Source organism: Saccopteryx bilineata, chromosome 3, assembly GCF_036850765.1.
Source record: "Saccopteryx bilineata isolate mSacBil1 chromosome 3, mSacBil1_pri_phased_curated, whole genome shotgun sequence".
Classification (NCBI taxonomy): Eukaryota; Metazoa; Chordata; class Mammalia; order Chiroptera; family Emballonuridae; genus Saccopteryx; species Saccopteryx bilineata.
Window position 1 is genome coordinate 129586053 of NC_089492.1, and position 23206 is coordinate 129609258.

Consider the following 23206-nt stretch of genomic DNA (forward strand, 5'->3'; position numbering starts at 1 on the left):
GCATGTGGAGCATGCTATGGACTTGTGACCACTGAGTGCTTTTCCCCATCTCCCCTCTTCAACTGGGACGTGTTTGTTTCGGCTATCTGATTGTTCCTCCATCACTGTACTCTGGCCACACACTGAAAGACCCTGAGGGGCTAGCTCAGTACCTTGCCAGACAGCCCACCAGCAAGTGGGGCTGGATGTGGTACCTAAGTGAGAACTTGGAATGTCTCCTTCCAGAGATAGAACACTGTGTTTTGATTTTTGTAAGGTATAGTTGCATCATGATAATTTTTTTTTAATGCATGGAGCAGGGAGAGGATGGGTAGATCTTGGATAGCCAAGAGGTAGAATATAGTGAACATGTATTTTTCTTCTTTTTTTTTGCTGCTCAGCTCCAGTTCCCCTTTGTGGATAGACCCCCAATTTTCCCTTAGAGAAACATTCCCCCATTTTGAACAGTTGTTTGGGTAGGGCTGACCCACTCCAGGTGAGCACACATGACCTCAGCCTGTCCTTCAGTCACATGATCCTTCAGTCATAGGCCAACTTAGCCACTCAAGGACCTGTGCTCAGCTGGTAGAACGTAAGTCTGGATCTGCTTTGTCTGTCCCCTCTTTGGGCAAGAAGAAAGAAAGAAAAGACTCCTGATGACATTCCCTTGAGTAGCCAGATCCAGGTGTGCCTGAAACTTTAACCCAAGATTTTTCCATTGTGAGAGACAGCAAACTCTTTTTGTCTTTTAAATCACTTGAGTTGGTTGCCCGTCACAAGCAATGAGACTTTAGACTAACACAATGACCCACAGTGTCAAAAAACAAAACTTGGACTTCCTCTCATCCCCTCCCCAGCATCCCTATTTCCTTCAGTGGTGCCACTGTCCTCCCAGTCACACCCTATCCACTGGCCATCTTGATTATTATCTCTCTGCTAACCATCAAGACCTACTGATATTTCAACTCAAGTGTTTTCATGCTTCGTGCTTCTCTGGGCCACTGCCTCCTCACACCTGGACTGCTGGCCCAGCCTTCAGTCACACAGCTCTGTTGCATCCTGTATTAGGCACTAGATCCCTGTCTACAAATGACTCCTGCTCATGCTCCTTCAGTGGCTCCCCATTGTCTATTAACTGCATCGAAACTCTCAGCTTCACACTTGGGCCTCACTGTACTCCTGCCAATTTGAATATGAAAAATGGCCTGGCTGTTTCACTTGCATTTCTTTACTATGGCTGGACATTTTTTTCACACGTTTATCAGTCATCTGCATCACCTGATGGCTTGCCTATGTACATTTTTATACTGAACATTCATATTTTCTTATTGATTTACAAAGGCTTTTTATAATACTGATCCTTTGTCATTTATATGCTACCAATATTTTTCTCAAATGTGTTGATTGGCCTTTCCTTTTACTTATGGTCTTTATTGATATACTGATGTTTAAAATTTGCTGCAGTAAAAGTTTTATGATTTCTGATTTTGTTATGCTTAGGAAGTCTGCCCCTACCAAAATTTATATATAAAATTACATACATTTTCCTCCCTCCCTCCCTCCTTCCTTCCTTCCTTCCTTCCTTCCTTCCTTTCTTCCTTCCTTCCGAGAGATGCAGACCCCCATATGATCCCTAACAGGGATCTACCTGGCAAACCCATCTGGGGCCGATGCTTGAGTACCAAGCTATTTTTAGCGCCTGAGGCTGATGTGCTTCAACAGAGTGATCCTCATCACCTGGGGCCACGCTTGAACCAATCAAGCCACTGGCTAAGGGAGGGGGAGGGGGAAGTGGGGGGGGGAGAAAAGGGTAAGAGGGAAGGGGAAGAAGCAGATGGTCACTTCTCATGTGTGCCCTGACCAGGGATTGAACCTGGGACATCCATATGCCCGGCTGAGGCTCTATCCACTGAGCCACTGGCTAGGGCCAATGTTTTCTTTTAGAACCCTGTAATTCCTTTTTATAAAAGTACAGAAAACGTTTTTTTATTGATTGATTTAAGAAGGCAACAAAAGAGAAACATGCATGCATTGGTTGATTCTTGTGTGTGCCCCAACTGGGGATTGAACCCACAACTTGGTGTACTGGAAATGATGCTCTAATCAATTGGTCTACCCTTCCAGGGCCCAGAAAAAATTCTTTTGTTTTTCCACTTATTCATTGGTTGATTCTTAAATGTGTCCTGAACAGGGAATCAAACCCACAACCTTGGCATATCAGAATGATGCTCCTACCAACTGAGCTACCCAGCCAGAGCCCAGAAAAAAAAATCTTAATTATGAGCTTTAAACAATCTTAAAACCATAAACTTACAATGACTCAGTAGTATGCAAATACCTCAGGCTGTGTGCTTTTCTTTTATACACTGGAGTTAATCCAGCTAGAAATTTTTGGCATGTGTCATGAGACAGGGATCTAAAAAACCCCAACTTTTTGTTATGGTCATTTTCACACATATTCAAAAATAGAGAAAATATGATGATGAATTCCAATGCACCTGTCTTCCAGCTTCAACTATTATTATCATATTTCCCCAAGTATAAGATACGCCCATATATAAGATGCACCTTAATTTTGGGGCCCAAAATTTGAAGGAAAAAAGTATTATGTAAAGTTATTAAACTCAAGTTTTATTAATCATAAAATTCATACAATTCCTCATTCTCGCAAAAAAGCAGGAAGTGCAAGTAAAATCTACAATCACTGTAGAACATGCACTCAGTTTTTAGATCCCAAATTTTTTGGAAAAGGGTGAGTTTTATACATGGGGAAATATGGTAGCTCACAGTCAATTTTGTTTCATGTGTATACTGCTTCCCTGTTTCATACTTGCCCCACCTGCCACTGGGTAATTTTGAGAGAATACTAGGTGTCATATTATTTCACCCCAAATACCTTATCTTGTATAAGACAGGACTTACTTTATTTTTTTAAAAACTAATATTTAATAATTGTTGTAGTATCACCTTCCTTGAGCTATATTAAACCCCCAAAGTACCCTTGAGCATTAAATACAAAAGATCTTTCTCTGAAAAGACCAATAAAATAGCCTTCTGGCAAATCTATTCAAAGAAAAACAAGAAAGAAAACAAATACATAAAACTATAATGACAAAAGGGATATAAATGACAGACAAGATTTTTTCAAATTATGGAACTGCTACTAGGTACAACTTGGCGCAAATTTTTGAAAATCTAGATAAACTGAAAGCTTTTCTATGAAAATATAAATGATCAAAACTGGCTCAAGCCTGACCAGGCAATGGCACAGGGGACAGAGCATCAGACTGGGACACAGAGGGTCCACGTTTGAAAGCCCAAGTCACCAGCTTGAGCGCAGGCTCATCCAGCTTGAGCATAGGCTCACCAGCTTGAGCATAGGCTCACCAGCTTGAGTGAGGGGTTGCTGGCTTGAGCGTGGGATCATAGACAAGACCCTATGGTCGCTGGCCTGAGCCCAAAGGTCGCTGGCTTGAGCCCAAGATCACTGGCTTGAGCAAGGGGTGACTCGCTCTGCCATAGCCCCACACACACCTGGTCAAGGCACATATGAGAAAGCAATCACTGAACAACTAAGGAGCTGCAACAAAGAATTGATGCTTCTCATCTCTTTCTCTTCTTGTCTGTCTGTCCCTAGCTGTCCCTCTTTCTGGCTCACTCTCTGTCTGTCAAAAAAAAAAAAAAAAAAACTGACCCAAGAAGAAACAGAGCCTGACGAGGCAGTGGCACAGTGATAGAGCATTGGACTGGGATGCAGAGGACCCAGGTTCAAAACCCTGTAGTCGCCAGCTTGAGTGTGGGCTCACCAGCTGGAGCATGGGATCACAGACATGACCCCATGGTCTCTGGCTTGAGCCCAAAGGTTGCTGGCTTGAAGCCCAAGGTTGCAGGTCACTCATTCCGCTGTAGCCTCCCGGTCAAGGCATATATGAAAAAGCAATCAGTGAACAACTAAGGTACCGCAACGAAGAATTGATGCTTCTCATCTCTCTCCCTTCCTGTCTGTCTGTCCCTATCTGTTCCTCTCACAAAAAAAAAAAAAAGAAAAGAAAAAAGAAATAGAAAACCTGAATAGACTAATAACTATAGATAAAACTGAAAAAGTTGGCAAAGTGACTAGGGATATTATAAATAGTGTTCAGTTCACATACATACCACTGTTCAGGAACAGGGTTATTCTGTAATGTATGGTCAGCATGGCGTTAAGACACTTGTGTGCCTGTCCATCCCAGTGAAGTGCTGGTCCCTCCTGTGGGGACATCTTTCAGGGCCTCGGAAGTAGCCAGCCTTCTCCCCTCCCCCATGTGCTTTTGAAATACCCTTTGCCTCCGCAGTACCCTGATGGAGTAAGGGGAAGGGAAAGTCTGGGAGTGCAGGCCTGTGTGTGGATGTGCAGGGTAGAAGAAGGAAGGGGCTTCTAGGGTCCAGGTGGCTCTTCACCTGAGGCCTGCCTTCCACAGAGTTTCCCTCCATCTGCTGAAGCTAAGGAACGACTATGAATGATTCTTAGGGATATTTTTGCCTACATGCATATACCTCTTCCACGTGAACATGAAGCTTTGCCTAAGTTCAGGCAAGAAGGTGATGGAGGCAGGGGAGGAGCAAGAGAAAATATAAGAAAAATAGAAGTGTTGTCTTCAAATTCCATCAGAATTCTGTACTATGAGCACCATAACAGAACAGTTGGAGGTTTTCCTTTGTATTCTAGTCTCCCCAAATCAGCAACCTCTGCAGCCCTGAGAGCCTGCCTTCTTTCAGCAGCCTAGCTCTGCCTCCTCAGCATCCCAAATATCTGTTATGCTCTTTCCGCCATCTAAGAAGCCTATCTCAAGTCTACTTTCTTTTTTTTTTTCAGTGAAAGGATGGGAAGCAGAGACAGACTCCTACAAGCACCCCGACCAGGATCAACCTGGCAAACCCACTAGGGGGCATGCTCTGCCCATCTGGGGCATTGCTCTGTTGTTCAGCAACTGAGCTCTTCTTATAATGCCTCGCAGGAGAACATGGAGACATACTCAGCATCCATAGCCAACTCATTTCAATTGAGCCATGGCTGCAGGAGAGGGAGAGGGAGGGGGAGAGAGAGAAAGAGAAGCAACAGAGAGGCAAAGGGGAGGAGAAGCCAATGGGTGCTTCTCCTGTGTGCCCTGAATGGGAATCGAACCCGGGACATCCACATGCCAGGCCGACACTCTACCACTGAGCCAACCAGCCAGGGCCTCAAGTCTACTTTCATTTAAGTCAGCGGTTCTCAACCTGTGGGTCGCGACCCTTTAGGCGACCCCTGAGTTTTGGTCGTTCGACCCCCGCCGGGGTCGCGACCCACAGGTTGAGAACCGCTGATTTAAGTCCAGTTCAAGGTTTTCTTTGGGTAGAAGAACCAGTCAGAGACATTATCTTTTTTTCTTTAAGGCTTTCAAAATAGGTGAGCCTCATCTCAAACAAGACCAACTATCTCAAGATGTGTGTCTTCTCTGGCTCCTGTCTCCTGTCACATTCTTACATGTTGACTCCACCAGAAACACAGATAATCTTACATTTTCATGGCTTCCACTGTCACGTGGTCACTGAGAATTCTTGCAGTGAATGTTTCCTGCAGTGAATGTTATTATTTTTATCTGTTCAGCAATTCTTCAATAACAACATACTGTCTTCTTTGGTGAGCTACTGCTCCCCACTTCATGTGGTTCTTACAGGGCTACCAATCCTAACAGGGTGGACACATGACCCAGGCATGGCCAATCATAGTACCCCCATCTTTTTGGCCATAATGATTGACCCAGGGATGGGCACATTCCTTAGGCTGAGCCAACAGAGTCCTTCATTGAGAATTTATGTGAAAGATTAAGGAATCCTGTTGTCCCTCTGGGATCACACGCTAGGATAATAAAGCTGTGCATGGCCTTGTGGAACCTCCAGCCACCACTCATGCATGGTGGGAAAAATGTGGCAACACTCAAAGTAAAGCTGAGCTACAGGCTGGAGTCCTCTCTTCATTATTGAGAACCTCGGTAGTTATGCCCAAGACCCACTCATCCCCTTTCTTTCTAATTATATAAATTGACACACTTTTTTGCTTTAAATAGTCTGAGTTAGATTTCTGTCACTATCAAAAGTCCTAACTGATACTCTCGCAAATCCATATTTCTACCTAGAATTCTTTCCTACACTCTATTCAAAGATGGGTTCATTCAACGTACATTTACTGAGTACCTGCCCTGTGCCATGAACTATTCCAGGTGTTGTTCTAGGTAAGTTGAAGACAGAGCTGACAAGATCCAATCCTTGCTTTCAGGCAGCTTGTGATCTTCTGGGGCAGATGATGGTACTGGGTGAAACAGCCATGAGATAAATGCTGGCATGGAAATCTACACTTAAGTTAGCCTGAGGACCCCCCCAGAGGTAATAGTATCTAGAATGACTCTTAAAGAGGAAAATAATCAGGTGAAGAATGGCAGTTATGAGTTTGGTGAGTGGAAGAAAGGCAGAAAGTAAGAAGCAGAAACAGCAGGTACAAAGGCAAGGAAGTGAGGAAGAGTATGCCTCCTTCAGGGAAGGAAGATGTAAGCTCCAAGAGGTAGAAACATTGTCTCTATTATTGCCACTTCCCCAGCTCTTAAAAACAGTGCCCCGCATGGGGGAGGTGCTCAGGAAGTGCTTGTGGGATGATGGAACTGCAAATACTGAAATCAGAGATACAGTTAGAGAATGGACTACAAAGGGCCAAGGTAAGAAGAAGGCTGTTGGAACATGAAGTGGAAATTGTTAGCCAATGTAGCAGGAGTGCGAGTGGGGAGAAGGATGGTTATAGGAGCAATTAAGGAAGGAGAGTCAAGGAAACTTGGTGACAGAATGATCCTGGCCAGTACATAAGGGAAAAGTCCAGGCTCAGGCTCAGGTCTGGGTTTTGAGAATCTAGATAGATGGGGATGTGGTTCAGAGGGTTTTGGGGAGAGAAAATGAATCTGATTATAGAGTCCATGAATTTGAGGTTCCAGTCAGCCTTGGAAGAGATATTCAGTAGGTTGCAATATGGAGCCGAAAATACAGTTTTGGCAACTTGAGCATAAAAACAAAGGTAGCCTGACCTGTGGTGGCACAGTGGCTAAAGCATCGACCTGGAACACTAAGGTCGCTGATGTGAAACCCTGGTTTTGCCTGGTTGGGGCACATATGGGAGTTGATGCTTCCTGCTCCCTGCCCCGTGTGTGTGTGTGTGTGTGTGTGTGTGTGTGTGTGTGTGTGTGTGTCTCTCTCCTCTCTAAAATGAATAAACAAAATCTTTAAAAAAAAAAACAAAAACAAAGGTGGATGAGCAGGACCAGGGAGAAGGTGCAGAGAGGAGAGGTAGGGGAAAGGTAGATCCTTAGAGAGGCAGGGAAGGGAGAAGAATCCAGAAGTTACTAAGAACCAACAGCAGAAATGGGAATTTTGGTGGGAAATCTTAGGGAGGAGAAGATGGAGGGAGATAGGGAGGGAGGGAGGGAGGGAGGAAGGGAAGGAGGGAGGGAGGGAGTGAGGAAGGAAGGGGTGGGCAATAGTGTGAAAACCAGTGTAAACAACAGGGGATGACAACTCACATCATAGCAGAGTGTTGGAAAGGTCCACTGGTGACTTTAGACAGACTGCTTCGATAAGCCTGCCTGCGGGGGGTTGAGGAGAGAGTGAGGTAGCAATGTAAATAGAGACAGAGTGGACACAAGCAGCTCAACCGTGAAGGGAAGGTGCTCACATGGGAGAATCTAGAAGTGATAGTGAAGATGAGAGACACCTGAATATATTTAAATGCGTCTTAGAGATAATCTAATTCTAACCTGTACCATCATTTCCGCTAACCTGAGGCACCAATAATTCAATGCCTTAGACCTGAAATTTATAGCAATTCTTTTTTATATTTTTAAAAATTATTTTTATTTATTTATTTGTTTTATTGCATGTTGCAACACCTTAGTTGTTCATGATTGCTTTCTCATATGTGCCTTGACCGCGGGCCTTCAGCAGACTGAGTAAACCCTTGCTGGAGCCAGCGACCTTGGGTTCAAGCTGGTGGGCTTTTTCCTCAAACTAGATGAGCCTGCACTCAAGCTGGCGACCTCTGGGTCTTGAATCCGGGTCCTTGGCATCCCAGTCCAATGCTCTATCCACTGCGCCACCGGCTGGTCAGGCTATTTATTCATTTTAGAGAAGAGAGACGAGAGAGAGAGAGAGAGAGAGAGAGAGAGAGAGAGAGAGAGAGAGGGAGGGAGGGAGGAGTGGAGGAGCAGGAAGCATTAACTCCCATATTTGCCTTGACTGGGCAAGCCCAGTTTTTGAACCGGTGACCCCAGCATTCCAGGTCAACGCTTGATCCACTGCGCCACCACAGGTCAGGCCTATAGCAATTCTCTTTTAAAAAGATGCTTCTTAGAAGTAGCAAGTAGAGAGGGAGAGGATGAAAAGGATATTTCAATGTTAGGTGACTCAAAGCTTAAGATGCTAGCAATGAACTCACAATGCTACAATACTCACCGTCAAACATACTTATGTTTCCTAACTTGACCAACATCTTTATTATCTATCTACTCAGCACCCTGGTATCTCTGAATTCTCAAAGTCCCCCTGAGATCTCATCAATTACTGATTTTTGTCAATACTATCTTATAATTATTTGACTCTATGTCTTGCTTTTTCTATAGCCACTGCTCCAGCCCTATTATCCTTTTCTATCTGGGCCATTGATACTGTTTCTAACCGAAGTCTCTTACTCTTGTCAGCCCTATCTTTTGCCTGTTTGCACATCAAATCCTGCCCTACATATACTTGCAGGTCAGGAACAATGCTACTGACTCATACCCTGCATCACATACAGGAAAAATTATATATTCTTAGAGGAATCACACTAAATAATGGATGAATTGATTGGTTTATGTAACCAAAGTGATTTCTACTACTTATTATCATGGAACTGGGTAAATTTGGTTTTAGCTAAATCAATCCAAGAATCACCTCAAATAAAAAGTGTTTCCCTGGCTCTGCTCGTCACCCACTGGGAGGTAAGAACTTGCTGTGTCTTCCCAACATTGTTGCTCTAGCAGAGCTCCAAGGCTTAAGACTTGTCATTCTATTTTATCCGCTCAACAAAATTATGTCAAACGCATTGCCTGTGCCAGGCACTAGGACACAAAGATGAGTAAGACAGTCATGCCTTCACAGTGCTTGCAGTCTAATCATCAAAACAGTGAACATTTACCTACTAATTATTCTGGTCAGACACCACACTACTCATTTAGTCCTCAAGATAGTGCTGCCAAGTAGGGGTATCGTCTCCACTTTAAGATGAGGAAATCAAAGCTCAGAGTGGCCAAACCACTTGCCCAAGGCTAGTAAGTGACCATAACAGACTGTTGTTTTGATACAAAGAATACCTCCTCCCTGGCCGGTGGCTCAGCGGTAGAGCATCGGCCTAGCGTGCGGAGGACCCGGGTTCGATTCCCGGCCAGGGCACACAGGAGAAGCGCCCATTTGCTTCTCCACCCCTCCGCCGCGCTTTCCTCTCTGTCTCTCTCTTCCCCTCCCGCAGCCGAGGCTCCATTGGAGCAAAGATGGCCCGGGCGCTGGGGATGGCTCTGTGGCCTCTGCCCCAGGCGCTAGAGTGGCTCTGATTGCAACATGGCGACGCCCAGGATGGGCAGAGCATCGCCCCCTGGTGGGCAGAGCGTCGCCCCTGGTGGGCGTGCCGGGTGGATCCCGGTCGGGCGCATGCGGGAGTCTGTCTGACTGTCTCTCCCTGTTTCCAGCTTCAGAAAAATTAAAAAAAAAAAAAAAAAAAAAGAATACCTCCTAATATTCAGTCCTTATGTGGTCCCTCCCACATAGACACAGAGCTTGACCATACGACTTACTTTGGCCAATGGGATGTCAGCAAGCCTGAAGCAGGCAGAAATTTGATAAGCAGTTATACATTAGGGCTTATCCTCTTAGAATATTTCCTCTTGGGATCCAGCTGCCATATAAAAAACGTGGGCTAGACTACTGAATGATTAGATGCCATGTGTAGAGAGACCCAAATGTGTGAAAGGCCATCTTGATATTCCTTTCCAGCCAGTCTCTTAACTGAATGAAGCTGAGAGGTGCCAAGTGAGTCCACAGTCACAGCTAATCCACAGACCATGAGAAATAATAAATCATTGCTGTTTTAAGCCCCTCAATCCTGGGAAGGTTTGTTACACATCAGTGAATAACTGAAACAGTGACAAGGCAAGTTTTGAACCCAGTACTTCCTGACTGACTTCAAAACCCATGCTGTTGGTTTCCCAACACTATGTTCCTTCTGGTTGGGAGTGGACTGTTGTACCAATACTACAAGAGTCACAGGTTGGCCCACAGTACCACTCAGTATTTGTTGAACGAGTAAATAAAGGGTAGGATGTGCTACCAAAGAGGTAGGAAAGTCCAGGGAATTCAAAGGCAGAATGGCAATAACCTTAAAACAACTATGACAACCCCTTTACTGCTACAAATGTTCCAAAAACAAAAACAAGGTAGACATCCCTAAATCTAGAAACAAGTACTGTATGTGGGCATCACCAAAATCCCTCTCTGTGTCATTTTCTCTGTTAAATGAAGATTAGGCAAAATTGAGAAGTTAGGAGAGCTTGGTTATTTATGGTCATTTGCCCTGTCCCCAACTCACCACCATACTGCTGGCATCTCCTCTCCTTCCCACTTGGCCTTCTGGGCCCTCTTTTCATATAAAATCCACATGCAGAAAAGATAGAAATTACAGAAATGGAGGAGGAAGATTTGGATGTTAACAGATGACCTCATAGGACAAAGAAATGAAGCTGTAGCTCAGTTGTTTCATCTGCCAACAGGTGGAAGGAGGTACTCTAAGGATGAGGAGACAGCTGGAGTGGTCCCTGTGGGTGGGAATAAAGGAAGGTCCCCTGACTCTCTAAATGCCTCTGAGTCCCCCAAGACAGCAGGAACCCTAGCTCTCCACACCAGAGGCTGTGGCCCCACCATGTATACCTCCCAAAGTAGTCACTGAAGACTGGTGAAGACCCACAGGAGTCGCAGGAGTCAATGCATCCAGGCCTCTACTTCCTGGCAGTCCTTGCACTGCCTACTCTGTGCTAAGCTTCCCCTCATTCATTCTCCAGCTCCTGCAAGCAGGCACACACCTCCCAAGGTCACACAGACATAGCTCCCGCACCTGGACCCCACACCCAGAAAACCATCTAGGCCCCTCGCTGCACACTCAACCTAAGGAGAGAGCAGGCCCCACTCTTACTCACAGGTAGGAAGTGGGAAGTGCACACAGGTCTGTATCACACACCCACATGCAAAGCAATGCAGTGGGGCACAGGCATACAGATCACTGTGGACAGTCACCAGCAGCAGCACTGGGATATGAGGAGACAGAAACATGGGGGCACACACATGCACCCCTCCAGACCTTCAGACCTTCACACGTGCACACCAACACGCACACAGACACCTAAACCCTCCCACCCTCAGACACCTTCACAGGTGCCCAGGCAGGCCTCAACACCAAGCCCTTCCCCCACCCCCTTTCAGAAGCAGGTGGGGAGGGCTGGGGTTTGAGGGCGCTCCCTCTCCTTCCCTCTGGCCCCTGCTCTCCAAAGTCCAGAGTCCCAGTGGGGTCTGGAGCCCGCCCCGCCCCCCAACCAGGCTCGGGAGCGACTAGCGGGGGTGGGGTGGGGGTGGGGGGATGGGAAGCCTGGTCTCAAATTGTTCTGATTTTAATTCCTTAAATTAACCCCTTCTTTGCCTACGGCTTGGCCTGCCCAGAATTCCTCCCAGTCGGGTCTGGCAGTTTCCGGGCCTCCAGAGGGTTGTGGGTGAGAAGGAAGAGGAGAGGGAGGCAACGGCTGGGGTCCTCCCTGCCTCCCCTCTCCAGAAGCGGTCCCGCAGCGCGCCCGCGACTCGCCCTTACCTCCTCCACCCCGCCGCGAGGCCAGGCCCCGCGGCCCTCGGATGGGGGTGCAGAGGCAGCCCCCGCGTGCCTGGTCCAGATGTAGGGCCGCCTCGGGGCCTCGGGTCTCGTTCCCCTCCTCAGCCTCGGGTGGCAGCCGCGGCTTGCGCCCCCGCCTCCCTCTCGGGGCGGGAGCGGCCAAGCCTCCCAACCAGTCGCAGCGGGAGGGGCCCACAAACCGGGTGGGGGAAGGATGAAGGAACCGGAGGAAGGAGGGGGCGCACGGCCAGAGGAAAGGAGAAGAAGGGGGAGGGAGGCAGAGAGGAGGTGGGGCGGAGCCGGCCCCTCCTCCGGGGCGGGCTCTCCCGTGAGGTGGGGAAGCAGCAGATGCCGCCAGAAGCGGCTGCGCCGGGACCCCAGGTTTTGCTCTGAAGGTGGCTTAGAAAGGGGAGGGGTCCACGGCGCCACCCTAGGGGTGCAGGGACCAAAAGGGCTGCGCTGGTCCTGAGTCCCTGCCTTCCCAGCTCCCAATACCGCCCAGTGCACTCTTCCTGCCCGGGCACCTCCGGTTGTGGCCTCTGCTGTCCACCTTTGATACAAACATCTCCGCCCTCACCCTACCATTCTGGCTTGGACCTCTCCACTCCCACTCGGAGCAAAGCCTGTGGGAGATTCTAAAGGATCAGAAGAGGGAAGGCGCGCTGCACTACTAGGATGCGCACCAGGGTTCCTAAGTGGCCTCATGGACTGCACGCCTGGGCTACGCACTTGATGACCTCGGGTCAGATGTATAGTCGTGGTCTCTGCGCAGACTGCTTGGGTCATTTCTCTCTAGGTATCGTAGGAAACCAGGGGACCTGGGTGTGGCTGCGGCCAGGCTCGTTATCTTGCCCATGAGGGTGCCATCTTGCCATCTAGGAGCACATGTCCCTATCACGAATTTTATCTACGACATAGAGGAGGAGGAAAGGGGCAGTGACCTCCAGCCCAGGTTCCTTCCCACACATCCCCACATCGAACTTAGTAGGAAAGAAGTCCTGGTCCTTGGCCTATCAAAGCTATTAAAGCAGGCCCAATCTGGCTGTCCTAAACTTGGAGGAAGTCCACAGGGCTGCGTGGGGCCTGAGATAACAGACAGGGTATTGAGACTACCAAGCCCAGGGCTGAGCTGGGCTTTGGATGAGGAAAAGGAGAGATGGCATTTCAGGCTAGGGGTGATGCATGGGCAAAGGCACAGAGACGAGCTTGGGCAGGATTGAGCACCAGGGACATGAGGAACAGTCCAGCTGCAGCAGAGCAGAAATCTGGCATAGTACTCTATGATTCTTTAATGAATGAGGCTGATTGGGACTTTCCTTGACCTCATCCTACTCCTGCTAAGGCAGAGGCATTGGGCATTTAGTATCAAAAAGGATAATTTGTAGACTTGTCAGGTGGCTTTTGGGAAGAGGCAAATTTAATAAGGACTGAGGCTGAATAATTGCCAGACAAATCAAACTCCCCCCATGCCCATATCTCCTCATCCTTCCCCTAGCTCTCAAATTTCCTCCTCTAGAAAGTCTTTTTTTTTAAAATATTTTTTAAAGTTTTTTTTTTAATTTTATTTATTTCAGAGAGGAGAGAGAGAGGGAGAGAGAGAAACAGAGAGAGAGAGAAGGGGGGAGGAGCTGGAAGCATCAACTCCCATATGTGCCTTGACCAGGCAAGCCCAGGGTTTCGAACCGGCGATCTCAGCATTTCCAGGTCGACTCTTTATCCACTGCGCCACCACAGGTCAGGCTAGAAAGTCTTTAGATTGAATAAATGAGAAACTACATTTACTAAGATCTAAATGATAACAGCTCCCATTAACCAATTTCTAAGCATCATACTAATCGTTGTATGCATATTATTCAATACTCCTAATAAACCTAATAAGTAGGTATTATTATTGTTCCTACTTTACAGATGAGGAAGTTAAAGTTCAGTGGGCAAGAAATGGTACAGTCAGCACTTGAATCAAGTTACTGAATTCCAAAATCTACGCTTATATGCAGAGACTTCATGCCACCATTTTGCTGCATTAAGTCTACGAAGCGTTCCCCTGCTAAAATACAGTTTCCTAAATCTACCTGCTTTCCAGACAGCCAAAAATATCCATATATTGTTTGGATTTTACCTTCATTCTAGTGATGTTTTTCTGTCCTCACTCTGTACTTCCTATAAACATGCAAAAACAATTTGGGGCATGCTTGTATATGTATACATATATATACTTTTGTGCATGTGTGCATACATGCATGTGCATGCAGGTGTATACCTATGCATACGCACATGTGTGTTTGTGAGTGCATGCATTTCTGAATGCATGTGTGTACATGAGGATGTATGTTGCATATATGAGTAGTGTGTGCAAGTGAATACACGTGTATTATGTGGGCATGCATATACGTGTGTATGCGGGTGTGCATGTGCGTATGTGTGCCCATGCTACATTTCAAACAACAGTTCCTGCTTGGTTGTTATGGGAACCACAGTTCTAAAAATGTTAAACTGAATCTCACTCCATGTGGGCCAGAGAAACCAAAAGAGAGATAGAGAACTGAATGACAAATACATCTGGGGGCCCAGAGTTAAGGCAGAGAACCACAGGTTCAGTAAGAACTGAACAGGCACAGACCTCAGTCCCGCTTCCTTCCATCTCTTCCTCCTGATTCTCTCCCTGCTTCCTGCTCTCTAATCACCTTTCTTCTGTCCTCTTCCCCCTTCTGTTTTCCTTTCTCCTTTTAAACATTTAGGCTGTGTGTGTGTGTGTGTGTGCGCGCGCGTGTGCATGTGCAATGACTCCACACAAAAATTCAGCAGTTAAGTGTGCTGGACAGTAGGCTTGGTGCTATGGCAGCCACAGTGTGAATCAGAAAAGGTCTGTCCTTGAAGGAGCTCAAGGGTGGGAGGATTTGGATAATACATGAGGGGAGGGAAGAGGGCAGAACAAAGGGAGAGATGACAGAGGAAGATGAATTTGGGTCAGATATGGAGGGTTTTAAATGGAGTGTATGTTTTATAGGAAGGTGGAAACTATGGTCACTTTGGAATAAAACACCACGAATAATATTTTAAGAAAATTACAACAGTAGTGATGTGCAATGTGGAATGGAAGGAGAAAGAATAAAGGCAGAGGTACCACAGGAAGCAGTTTGATATATTGCAGGCTTGTCTTAAACAGGACACAGGGGTTGGGGTGAAGGGGGAGGACACAGAAGACATTCTGGGTTGCTTTATTGAACTGTCCCCTATATTCCACCGCAACAAGATTCTTTTTATTGTTCCCTGTCTCTCCAGAGTGAGAATCAGGACTTGAGTGAGATTCTGTTACTGATGTGTATGTGTCAAATTCCTCAGATGCCTTGGAAAGGAAAAAATTGGGGGACCATTGGCTCAGTAGATGTAGGCACTCAATAATACCTGTGACTGGATATATGGATAGGCACTGGTCTTGGAATGGGAAGGCCTTAATTCAAGGCCCACTTCACTTTTATCATCTGTGGGTCTGTTTCCTTCTCTATTCAATGAGAGGTCAGACAGGATATTCTAATAAGCTCCTTCCAACTACATGTTGTGAGATTCTATGTGATTGTCACAACCAAGGTGTTCATGTATGCGGAGGGGGTGGCATGAATGGAGGTGCTGGCAGTAGGCACAGAGAGGATAAATGTGGGAAATATTTTTAATAGAGAAGTCAACATGTTCTGACTTTAGTTTTCAGCAATATTTTTGAACAAATAACCCCAAAGTCCTCCTAATACACAATAGGGAACTGATTCACAAAGTATCAGACACCTGAAATGCTTAGCTGAGCTTGCAAAAAAGGAAAGAAAATCTACATAAACCAGAACAAAGGAACTGAGACCAAGAAATGTAATCATGAAATGTGCTGTGACTAACCCCAGAAGGTATGGAAAAGGAGGAATATTGTTTGTCTGTTCTCACCTGGGTCCAGCTTAGTGTAGGAGTAGTTGTCTTTGAAAATTTATAACTGCATGAGTTAGAGTTTGAATTCAACACCGGCATGGTACAGCAACCTCAGGCCAAAAAATTAATGTAAGGATTGGTTTCCATCATGATACTCCTGGAATGCGTGGCACAAACAAATACAAAATTGCTTAGGAGAAACATACCCTCAACCCAGGCCACAGAGTATTACTGCCTAGGTAAATCCCCACTGATGATTAGTTTACAGGATAAAAATAACAATATATATAAGGAAACAATGTTCCATGAATGAGAGCAGATAAGACCCTAAATAACTTCAGTGAGATCCAACAGGTTTGAGTGACAGCCTTGATGTGGGAAAAGAGGGGAAGGGTCAAAGGTGAATTCCATGGAAGAACTGTAGTTATTTAAGTGAGTCTAGAGAGAACCAAACAAATGATGGTTGCCATTAGCAGAAATTAGGTATATGGAAGGATAATTTGATTTTAGACAGATTGTATTTGAAATGGTGGTGGGACACCTGTATGGAGATGCTCATTATTCAGAACCAAGGTGCTGCAGGGATCAGGGCTGGCTCACTTAGAAGTCATCTATGTAGTCGTGACAGATGAAGGCCTGGGAGTGAACATGCTTTCCAAGGAGAGTGTTGAAATAGGGAAGGAGAGTGCTCAGAACCAAATCTGGGAAACACCCACATTTTGAGGAACAAATGAAAAAGAGAAGCAAATAAAGAAAATGAGCTCTCGCCTAACCAGGCGGTGATGCAGTGGAAAGTGTTGGACAGCCTGACCAGGTGGTGGCACAGTGGACAGAGCATCAGACTGGGATGCTGAGGACCCAGGTTCGAGACCCCGAGGTCTCTAGCTTGAGCACGGGCTCATTTGGTTTGAGCAAAAGCTCACCAGCTTGAACCCAAGGTCACTGGCTCGAGCAAGGGGTTACTCAGTCTGCTGAAGGCCCACGGTCAAGGCACATATGAGAGAGCAATCAATGAACAACTAAGGTGTCACAACGAAAAACTAATGATTGATACTTCTCATCTCTCCGTTCCTGTCTGTCTATCCCTGTCTATCCCTCTCTCTGACTGTCTCTCTGTCTCTGTGAAAAAAAAAATTAAAAACAAACAAACAAAAACTCTGCTAAGAGCGTTGGACTGGGATTCGGAGGACCCAGGTTCAAGACCCCGAGGTCGCCAGCTTGAGTGTAGGCTCATCTGGTTTGAGCAAAGCTCACCAGCTTGGACCCAAGGTCGCTGACTCGAGCAAGGGGTTACTCGGTCTGCTGAAGGCCCATGGACAAGGCATATATGAGAAAGCAATCAGTGAACAACTAAGGTGTCGCAACAAAAAACTGATAATTGATGCTTCTCATCTCTCTTTGTTCCTGCCTGTCTGTCCCTATTTATCTGTCTCTCTGACTCACTCTCCGTCTCTGAAAGGAAGGAAGGAAGGAAAGGAAGGGAGGGAGGGAGGAAGGAAGGAAGGAAGGAAGGAAGGAAGGAAGGAAGGAAGGAAGGAAGGAAGGAAGGAAGGAAAATGAGCTCTCTGTTAGTCCCTAATTCTGCTTGGGTCCTGGGTGTGGATTGGTTTTCTGATTGTTTGATTTTAGTTCTATCTCCTTAACATTCTTTTCCCTCAGTATCCCTACAGGACACCAGAAAATACAGCAGTTTCCCTTAAGAGTAATAGGAGGGACTTCTCAGCTGGGAGTACTACAATCAGGCTGGGCTCTGGTACTAGCACTAATACTAAGTCAATTTTCTCATCAGTGATATTGGGCCTAGATGGGGCATAATAGAGCAGAGAGTACTTGATGGAATGCTACTAGAGAAGGCAAGGGTGGGGTGGTTAGATGCCACCCACCCACAGCCTGTCTGCCCTTTTTCCTTTATTAAGATTGTGTGTTTTGTTATCCTTTTTTTGTGTATGACAGAGACAGAGAGAGACAGTGAGAGGGACAAATAGGGACAGACAGACAGAAAGGGAGAGAGAGATGAGAAGCATCAATTCTTCGTTGCGGCACCTTAGTTGTTCACTGATTGCTTCCTCATATGTGTCCTGACTGGGGGGCTGTAGCAGACCTAGTGACCCCTTGCTCAAGCCAGCGACCTTGGGCTCAAGCTGGTGAGCCTTGCTGAAACCAGATGAGGCTGCGCTTAAGCTGGTGACCTCGGAGTTTCGAACCTGGGTCCTCCACATCCCAGTCCAATGCTCTATCCACTGCACCACTGCCTGGTAAGGCTGTTATCCTTTTTTTTTTTTTTTTAAGATTTTATTTATTAATTTTAAAGAGAGGAGAGAGAGAGAGAGAAAGGCAGTGGGGGAGGAGCAGGTATGTGCCTTGACCAGGCAAGCCCCGGGTTTCAGCATTCCAGGTCGACGCTTTATCCACCATGCCACCACACATCAGGCAAGGTTGTGTATTTTGGGACCAGGTGCTTGAAATCTGAGCCTTGCGCTCTTTCTTACCTACTCTGCATGGAAAGTGAAGTCAGGTGGTCCATGAATATAAGTGAAAGTTGTGATCACTTAAATAGTAAGATAAGAGTCATCATTATCTTATGTCTACATGAGTTTACCACTTACCTATCATAATATCTGATGAGCCACCATTTGAACCTCTCTCTAGGGTTAAACATTGCCCTCTGCAGTCTACTCTTTTAAAATGTCAACTCTCCTAGAAGAGGTAATACCAAATCCTTTCTCTCAAATTGGTATATAAGATACTTAACTGTGTGAAAGCACTTATCACCTTGGGAGAGAAATGGGTGGAATTTTCTGACTTGATAATTTTGTCTCTGGTCAACTGGATTGTGGGGTTAGAGGTTAAGCAGGTCTGAGAGTAAAGGGAAGAAGCAGCTAGAGGATCAGAAGCTGGTTTGATCTGGCACCACAGGACTATATGGCTTAATTCAAGAATAGCATACCTCAGAAGAGAAAAGAATGAAACCTCTAGACATATCCTTTTCTTATCAGACAGGAGTCGTTGGGGAGGAGAGATGGAATGTGTGACAGGCTTTTAACGCCCCAAGGTCTGCCCAAGATGGCAGAGTGTAAAACCTTCTGGGTTGGGAGTAAAGGCAGGCCAAATAAAACCTCGCTTTTCCCACCACCCTCTTAGCTGCACCCTCCCCCACAAAGTCATGATGGGGTTCTCCTAGAGGAGAGTTAAAGGGGCTTGGCAAGTGCAGAACTGGGCGGTAAGGGGGCTGCTGCCTCCCGGAGAAGATCCTTTGTAGAAAGAACTAAGGTGGTTGTGAGCCTCTGGCAAGCACCCTCTCTTTTCTAGAGTTGGCTCTGCCCTAGATGAATGCCGAGTCCCTTTTGGCACTGATAGCATGTGATTTTCATAAATATGCAAGGCACCCGCTGTAACCTCTGTGACACCCAACACTGGATGTTCATAAACAGCACTGAAATACTACAGTTTTCTGCGGCGATCACTAATGCCTGGGGCTCCTTCTAGTTGTGGAACCTATCTCACCGCCTGGCAGCAAGATTTTCCAAATAGTGCTATTAAGCTGAGGTGCTTCTATTCTTGGGTTGGCAAATAAGCACTGGCTTTACAGCCAGACAGATCTGAGTTTGACCCTGTTCCTAGCTAGATTACCCCAAAAGTTAACTACTTTGCTTCCTGAATCTTTGAGATGGAGTATATGATTGCTGTACTCAAGACTGTGAGAATTAAGAAGGATAATATATGCACAACTTCCAGAAACATCTTGAGCCTTTAGGTTAGCTGTGATTAAGTCCATTTGTTAATTTAGTACATATTTATTGAATGCCTGCTATGTGCCACAGTGCCAGGCAGTAGGAGGGTAATTACTCCATGAGTGTGAGGAACTCCTTTCTTTACTGGCACACATTCTTCTGGGGTAAGGTGGAGGGGAAGGGTCAGGAGCTTGGATGGCAGATTCAGTAAGCTTTTAGCACAATAATTTTAATTGCAAAAATAAACAGTTTTGCCAATTGCTTGAGAGTAGCGTCTGCTTTACAAATATTAACAACAACAAAAAGGAAATAACCCAAAGCAAAACGTTACATCCAATGGCTGCTGAAAACAACACTGCTGTACAAAATACCGCTCGAGACCGGCTCGACGCCGCCCCAGCCTGTCTCTGGGGGGCGAGGGAATAGGGGACGGTGTGGGGCGTGCGCCAGGTCCAAAGCACTGTCTTCAATCACAGGGAAATGCCTATTCGGTGGTGGCCTGAGACTTCCCTCAAACGCGGCTGACGCGGACCGAGACAGTGCATGGACAACCGGAGCTGTCCACGGAGATGGTGCTGAACGCGACGTGTGCAGCGGGCGCTTCAAAAAACTTGAAAGCCGGACCAGAGGCCCGCTCCGGGGCGTGCTGGGAAGAGGAGTAGGGAAGGGAGACGCGCCGGTCTTTTCCTCCCGCGCCGGGCGGCGGCGCCCCAATCTGCAAACCTACTTTCTCCTCACAGGGCACCGAAGGAGAGGCCCAGAGAGTAAAAGCCAAGGCCCTTGAGCCGCTCCTCCGCGCGCGCCTTCTGCTTTAGGTGCACCTTGCTGTGCCGTTTCTTTTCATCACTTCGCGCGAAGCGGCGGCCACACACGTCGCAGGCAAAGGGCTTCTCGCCCGTGTGGGTGCGCACGTGTGTAGTAAGGTGGTCGCTGCGGCTGAAGTTGCGGAGGCAGATGCGGCACTGGAAGGGCTTGTGGCCAGTGTGGATGCGCAGGTGGCGGTTGAGCTCGTCAGAACGCGCAAAGCTGCGCACACAGCTCTCTACCGGGCAAGCAAAGGCCTTGGCATGCGGCCGCGGGCAGAAGCAGCGTGAGCTGCACTTGCCGCCCCGGCGACCCTTGCGCCGCGCCTTAACTGGAGGGAATGGGGCCGGTGGGCCAGGAGGCTCAGGCACGCCACTGCTCGCACGGATGTCCGCCACAACAGGTTTCGAGAAGTCCGCCGCGGCGCTGCGAAGGCTCAGCGGGGAAAGCTGAGGCTGCGTACCAGCCAAAAATTCTCCGCCGTCGCCGCTACTCCCTCCTTCACCACTAGGAGGGGTCAAGAGCCCCGGGAGGCCTTCTGCCCCCTCCCCTAAGTTACCCGGGGTCAGCGGAAAAACGTCGTAGACCCCCGTGGGGTAGGATCTGTTGGCCGAGTCTGCCGGTAGCTCCGCGGCACAGCTGATGGACAGCAGATCTTCAATCTTGGCCCCCATCGGGGGGAAACGGGCCTCGGAGGCGACCTGGTAGCCTCCCTGTGACCCACTGCTTCCTAGGGCCCCTGCTGAAAGCAGTTCCCAGGGAGCGTAGGGACCTTTGAAGGCCGAGGCAATGTCCATCGCCGGAGAGGCCGGAGGAGCCCGGCGGCCTGGCTTGACGTCGGGTGGGGAGAGCTGAGGCTCATACAGGCACTGAGAAGAGGCGCCAGCCGAGGGCGAGGCCTCCCATAACGCCTCTGGGAAGGCGGCAGCGGCCAGATCCGGAGAGTAAAGATCCAGCGGACCTGGCAGCAAGGCGTCGGGGCCTGAGGGAAAAGAGGCGTCCAGCGAAGACCGGGATGCTGCCATATCAGGGCCAGGGAAAGGTGCCAGGCCTAGGATGCCCGACATGAGGTTGAAGAGTGATTCTGGGTCGTGCGGGTGTTCCGGCACTGCCTGGATGAAGAAGCTACCACTGTAGCTGAGGCTGGGAGGGGGTGTGGGCGCAGGCCCCTCCAGGAAGCAGGAATCGGCTAAGTCCCCCCCGGCGCCGCAGCTGCTCAAAGTCCAGCTCAAGAAGTCGCCTGCTGAGGAAGGAGCAGGAATCAACTCCGGGCATATAAAAGGGCGCGCCTCGGAGACTGCAGCCCCTACTCAAGGATCCCTTGGTGCGCACTGACACATATAGAGTGCCTTTCTGCACATTCTGATCCAGTTGGAGCCGGCATACGCCCAAGAAGCACACAGAAACATGCACACGCAAAAACACGTGCACAGGCAAAAAGGACACCTTGATACACGCACAATTTCCTACGGAGGCGCTGGCGGCCCAATGGGGGTATTAATGGCGGTGCGCACTCCAAGGCCCCCGAGCTTCCTACGACTCCTACCCCCACGCCTCGTGTGTGCCTGTCTCTCGCCTGTTCTCAAACACTGTGCGCCCCCGCAATGCGCCGCCGTCTGAGCACCCCCGGCCGCGATCCTTACCTCCGGGGTAGCCAGTCGCCGCGTCCCTGTCGGGCAGCCTGGACAGTTCGGTGCTGGGGTCCTGGTAACAGCCCTCCGCGGACTTGACCAGAAGCGCGTCGGAGCCGGAAAACTCGCTAAGGTGGAGCATGGCGCGGCGGTGGCTGCAGGGGGCCGGGGACCTCGCCCTCTGGGCTTGGGGGCCCGCAAATGGAGGGGAGGTCGGCAGTCGAGGCGCCCCGCGCTTCCGCAGACCCAGGCGCCCGGGCTCCTGGCTTCAGGCGCTCACCTCTGGAAAAGGAGTCAGGGGGCCGTGGCGCCCTGGCTCGTTGGGACCGGTCTCGAGCAGCTGCTCCTCGCCTCTTCAAAGCGCAGCCGGGCTCCCCCAACCCGCGGCCCCCCCACTTATATAGCAGCGGCGGCGTTGGCTCAGGGCTTCCGACTCCCGGGGCCACTGCCATTTCGGGAGGCCCCGGACCTGCCGCCGTGACGTAAATGCCCAAACATGGACACAGGATGTGTGCCGGGGACTCCCGAAAAGGAAAGCTCAGGTTGTGACGTCGTCGCCGCCGCCGCCGCCGCCGGGTCCGCGCCGCTGCGTGCGCGCGCTCCTTGAGCGTAGACCCCCAGGCGCGCAGAGGCCGCGGCGAGCTAGTAAGCGCACTTACCGCTCCGCGGCAGAGGCCAAGGGACTGCAAGGAAAGATCGAGTGGGTTTGGGGTTCCACGGCTCGGGAGTCTAATCCGCGCTGAGCTGTGTCATTTCATCTCCTTGAATGTCAGTTTCCTCACCTGCTATATGGAGTTATGTATACATGTCTACTTTATAAATTGTCTATAAAGAGTAATTGGGTGAGAACGTATTAAGTTGTAGGTACTGGGGCACTCAGTAAACCAGAAAGATTTTTGCCATTATTTGTTATTTGTTCCCACCTGTGTTTTTTATTTTCTTAATAGCTTTTTTAAAAGTTTATTCTAGGGAAAATAACATTGAAATTATAAATGACCATACTACTTGCTAATGGTGAGAGAAAAAATTAGTATGGAAGGGTATATGCTCAATTGAAAAGTAAAGTTCTTTTCACTCTCCCCACCTCCCTGCTAAGATAGCCACATCTAAGTTTCTTGAGTATTCTTCCAGAAAAAATGTTACGCATGTTAAGAATACACGCAGCCCTACAATATAATTTTTCCCATTTTTAA

General features: G+C 48.2%; 1 protein-coding gene across 3 annotated transcripts in view; it reads right to left on the bottom strand.

The window, feature by feature from the left end:
* Positions 1–22496, bottom strand: part of FBXO41 (F-box protein 41) — a 38990-nt gene extending 16494 nt beyond the window's left edge. Inside the window, exons 1-2 of one of the 3 annotated variants that reach the window (XM_066267390.1) lie at positions 22026–22496; positions 19985–21622 (exon numbers count right to left, since the gene is read on the bottom strand). In XM_066267390.1, coding sequence (XP_066123487.1) covers positions 20313–21622; positions 22026–22155 — 1440 coding nt within the window. In that variant the 5' untranslated portion in view covers positions 22156–22496 and the 3' untranslated portion in view covers positions 19985–20312. Of the gene's footprint in view, positions 1–11917; positions 12157–19984; positions 21623–22025 lie in introns of those variants that run through there. The other 2 variants (XM_066267388.1, XM_066267389.1) reach the window with 2 other exon arrangements.
* Between the last annotated feature and the right edge of the window lie 710 nt (positions 22497–23206).